A 3,626-nucleotide genomic window follows, 5' to 3' on the forward strand; every position below is an offset into this window, starting at 1 on the left:
CTGCATGTCCAAACAATACACCAGTATACTGAATATCACACATTAGTATCAGGCGCTGTGTTAATTAATTTGTTTCTATGCACACGGTACATCTGCAATTGTTGATATGTGTTTGTGGCATTCATATGAGGTGGTTAGATCACAAATGAAACACACGGTTAGTAGCGATCCTTGAAGTGCAAAGTTGCCGATGTATACAATATGCATACATGTTAACAGTAGATTCTGCACTTGTCCCGGCTAATATAAGATTGTGTGAAGCTCGCATTTACTTCCATATCAGGCTATAGTAAATCTAACCTGATCTCCTTGTTGTGTTACCATAGTTCGCATATATATTTTATTTTATTTTAGAAAAGAAGGATGTAACCCCGGCCTCTGCATCTGGATGATGCATGCAACCATTTTATTAATTAATTATTCACAAAGATCATACAAGGTGATACATCAATAAGCCTGAAGGCACCATCTTGGCAATGCTGTTGCTACTCCTATCCCCTTGATGAAGGTGTGCAAAATGTCCGGACCTAATACCAAATAGACATCGTATCAAAGCCTAACATCTAAAGCCAGATGCCCCATCCAAGCCACTACCTGGATTGAGTCACACACTGGTCCGGCACACTCCCAGTGAGCACCGCACACTGCACGGGCCGTCACCTCTATCTTCCATCGACCCATCCTCAGAGCAGCACTGATGCACCGACCTTGTCAGGCCTCTCTGCCATCGACGCCACCATGATGCTAGACAGTTTCCTCCTCCTGCGAGAGTCCATCTCCGCGCATCGGACGCCGAGTCTCTACTGCGCCATGCTGCCGAGATCCGACACCAGCAATGTGTAAGGTGAAGCACCGCTTCACCAAATAAGCCTTTCACTGGTCCCTCGGCCCGTGTACACCTCCATGAATGACGCCCCCAAGAGGGAAACGACACCAGAGCGCCGCCGTCATCTGATCTACTAATATAGGGTTTCCCGTGGATGTAGCATAGAGTGGCCTTGAACTTCTCCATGACGATGCCTTCAAGAAGGAAACGACATAGCCAGCGCTGCCACCGCCGGCCTTGGCAACTAGCCAAGAGCAGGTTTTCACCCAAATCTGTTCGAAGAGCCTCCCTCAAGCATCTCGTGCACGGACTGCCGCCATCTCTGTCGGGGACTAGACGAAAGGGATCCAGGCCGCCACCGCCTGACCGGCCATGGCACTATGACGGTACCTACAGTCGGCGCCGCCAGGCCCACCACGCTCGCCTGTATATGCACACAGAAACCACCGCCCCGCCCAAGCCCATCTGGGCAGGAGAAGACCCGCGATCCCGGACGTCGCCACAGGGGCATCTCCGATGCGGGGAGGGTGCGCCTCCGCTGCCGCTGCCGTCACGCACGCCGTAGGGATCCCACCGCTCCTTGCCGCCGTACCTCCGTCGTATGATGCACCGCCGCTGCCCGGAGATATTGCCACCACCGCGTGAGGGATAAGGCCTCGCCGCCGCCATCATAGGCCAGGCTTCGCCGGTGAGACCTCAGGCGGCGGTAGGACAAATGAGACGAGGGAGGAGGCCTAGGGCCGGCGGCGCGATCGCCCCGTGTCGCCTAGTGCATAGTTTGCATAAATGATGTACAAACATATAAAAAAAGAATTCCTGCAATAGTAGGAAGTCAAATAAGTACGGCGAAGAATCGTGACCACGCCGAGCGTATCAGCAGGGCCACCACCCAATCTAGGCAAGCAACCATGCCAATATCGCCAGACAAGGCTGACATCCTTGCCCACATCGGCTAGAAGATACCCCGTGGTGCGGAGCCTGAGAGGGAGACTGAGGTGACTGACATTGTCAGGATCCCACAAAGCAGGTGCCCCGCGAAATGATACTTTTCCACCTTTGGGATGTAGGGCGGCAACAAAGGGCAGGTCTAAGGTTCGCCGCCAGTGGGAGAGGTCAAAGTGTTACGCATGGGACGACCTGAAGAATAATACATTTTCTTAGGTTCTTTTTGCAAGATACAATCATAAAAGGGGAAATCAGTATTCAGCTAGTAGCACTTTTGGTTGGAACAAAGTCCATGCCAAAAACTCAGGATGCATATACAGGCATAGTGCCTTCTTTTTCCACGGAAATTAATTCCTCCTCGGCTCTGAACACGCTTCTTCCTCTTATTCTTCATAAGACGTTGGATAATACTACATCGTAGTACTTATTCTAGATACGGAATTGATGGATCAGTGGTGGCTGGCTGCCGGCTGCGGGTAGCTTGCGCTCTTGAGCAAGGAGAGGTAGCCACCCTCCAGGTTCTTCACATTCGTGAATCCCTGCGCCATCAAACCGGTAAGCCAGCAGGTCGACGAATCAATAAATCAGAAGGTAACCAACAAAGTGTCACGGATCCACTTAGTACTTACGGCGGCGACGAGGTCTGCGGTGGCGAGCCTTGACCGGATCCCGGAGCGGCAGCCAACGAGGAACCGGTCCTCCTTGGCGTGGAGCGCGGCGACCTGGTCGACGAAGTGAGGGTTGTGCTCCTTGCCGTGAGGGGTGACGGAGAGGTAGTATGGTACGTTGCGCGCGCCGGCGACATGGCCCTTGTCGAAGTCCTCCCACATGCGCACGTCCACGTACCCGTACTGCCCCGAGGCCAGCAGTGCGCAAGCCGCCTCGGGGTCAACACTCTCTACGGGCACTGCGGCGCCGCTGCCGCTGCTTCTCAGGGAGCCCATGGTGTATGGAGGATTTGAGCAGGGAAGAAGAAGACAGGGGGGCGTGTTGATGTGTTTGGCTCCGGGGGCTGTGGAGCGGATTGGGTGATGCCTTGATGGAAAGATAGGTGCTGCCAACGGGTGTTTATTTATAGGAGAGGAGGCAGCGGTTGATGCCTTCACGTCCGGGTAGCCGCATCCATCACTTTCTCATCGTATAAAGTCGCCTCGTTCCCATTCGTCTCCGCTGTGTCGATCCTATCTTGTTTCAATGCAGGAGCAAGTTATATATGGAAATGTCAGACGGACGCAGCTGTCCTGATCCCGAGCTCAAATAAAATAAAAAAGAATTCAAATAATTCCAAAAAAATTTGGGTGAAACTATGACAAAAGTTATATAGCTTTCAAAATTCCATCATCATATGACACTCGTGGAAAATCTCGTAAAAAACAAAATCGATGATCCAAAATGTTATGGAAATAATTTGCAAGCTATGGAAACATTTCTCAAAGTTTCAGCAAAAAAAATTCGGATTTATTTAAATTTTAAATTTTTTACTGTTCGTCCCAGCTCATGTGAGCTCGGGATATACATACATACTATATTTATTTCATGTGATAAAATTTTGCAAGCTATGGAAATATTTGTCAAAGTTTCAGACAAAAAAATTCAGATTTTTTTTATTTTTTACTATTGGTCCGAGCTCATGTGAGCTCGGGATATACATACATACTATATTTATTTCCTGTGAATTAAATAACAAAACTTGTAGTAACAATCTCCTTTTGCACCCTCTTATTATTAATTGAAGCTCATCTGTGCTTGCGTGTGAATGGTGATGCCAAAGCTCGAGGTGCATTATTCTAGTCAGCTATTATTTTTATTTTTATTTTTTTTGAGCATCAGTACAGACACAAGCGCTCATATACAC

The 3,626-nt window shown here is 49.4% G+C and overlaps 1 protein-coding gene across 1 annotated transcript; it reads right to left on the reverse strand.

Annotated features, from left to right (window-relative positions):
- Nucleotides 1-1,964: 1,964 nt before the first annotated feature.
- Nucleotides 1,965-2,916, reverse strand: LOC125517588 (thiosulfate sulfurtransferase 16, chloroplastic). The gene is made up of 2 exons (XM_048682794.2): nucleotides 2,401-2,916; nucleotides 1,965-2,310 (listed from the first exon to the last, which is right to left on the reverse strand). The coding sequence occupies exons 1-2, from the start codon at nucleotides 2,713-2,715 to the stop codon at nucleotides 2,221-2,223; spliced, it is 405 nt and encodes a 134-aa protein (XP_048538751.2). The 5' UTR covers nucleotides 2,716-2,916; the 3' UTR covers nucleotides 1,965-2,220.
- Between the last annotated feature and the right edge of the window lie 710 nt (nucleotides 2,917-3,626).

Source organism: Triticum urartu, chromosome 6A, assembly GCF_056163025.1.
Source record: "Triticum urartu cultivar PI428250 chromosome 6A, HENAU_Tu73, whole genome shotgun sequence".
In the NCBI taxonomy this organism is placed as follows: Eukaryota; Viridiplantae; Streptophyta; class Magnoliopsida; order Poales; family Poaceae; genus Triticum; species Triticum urartu.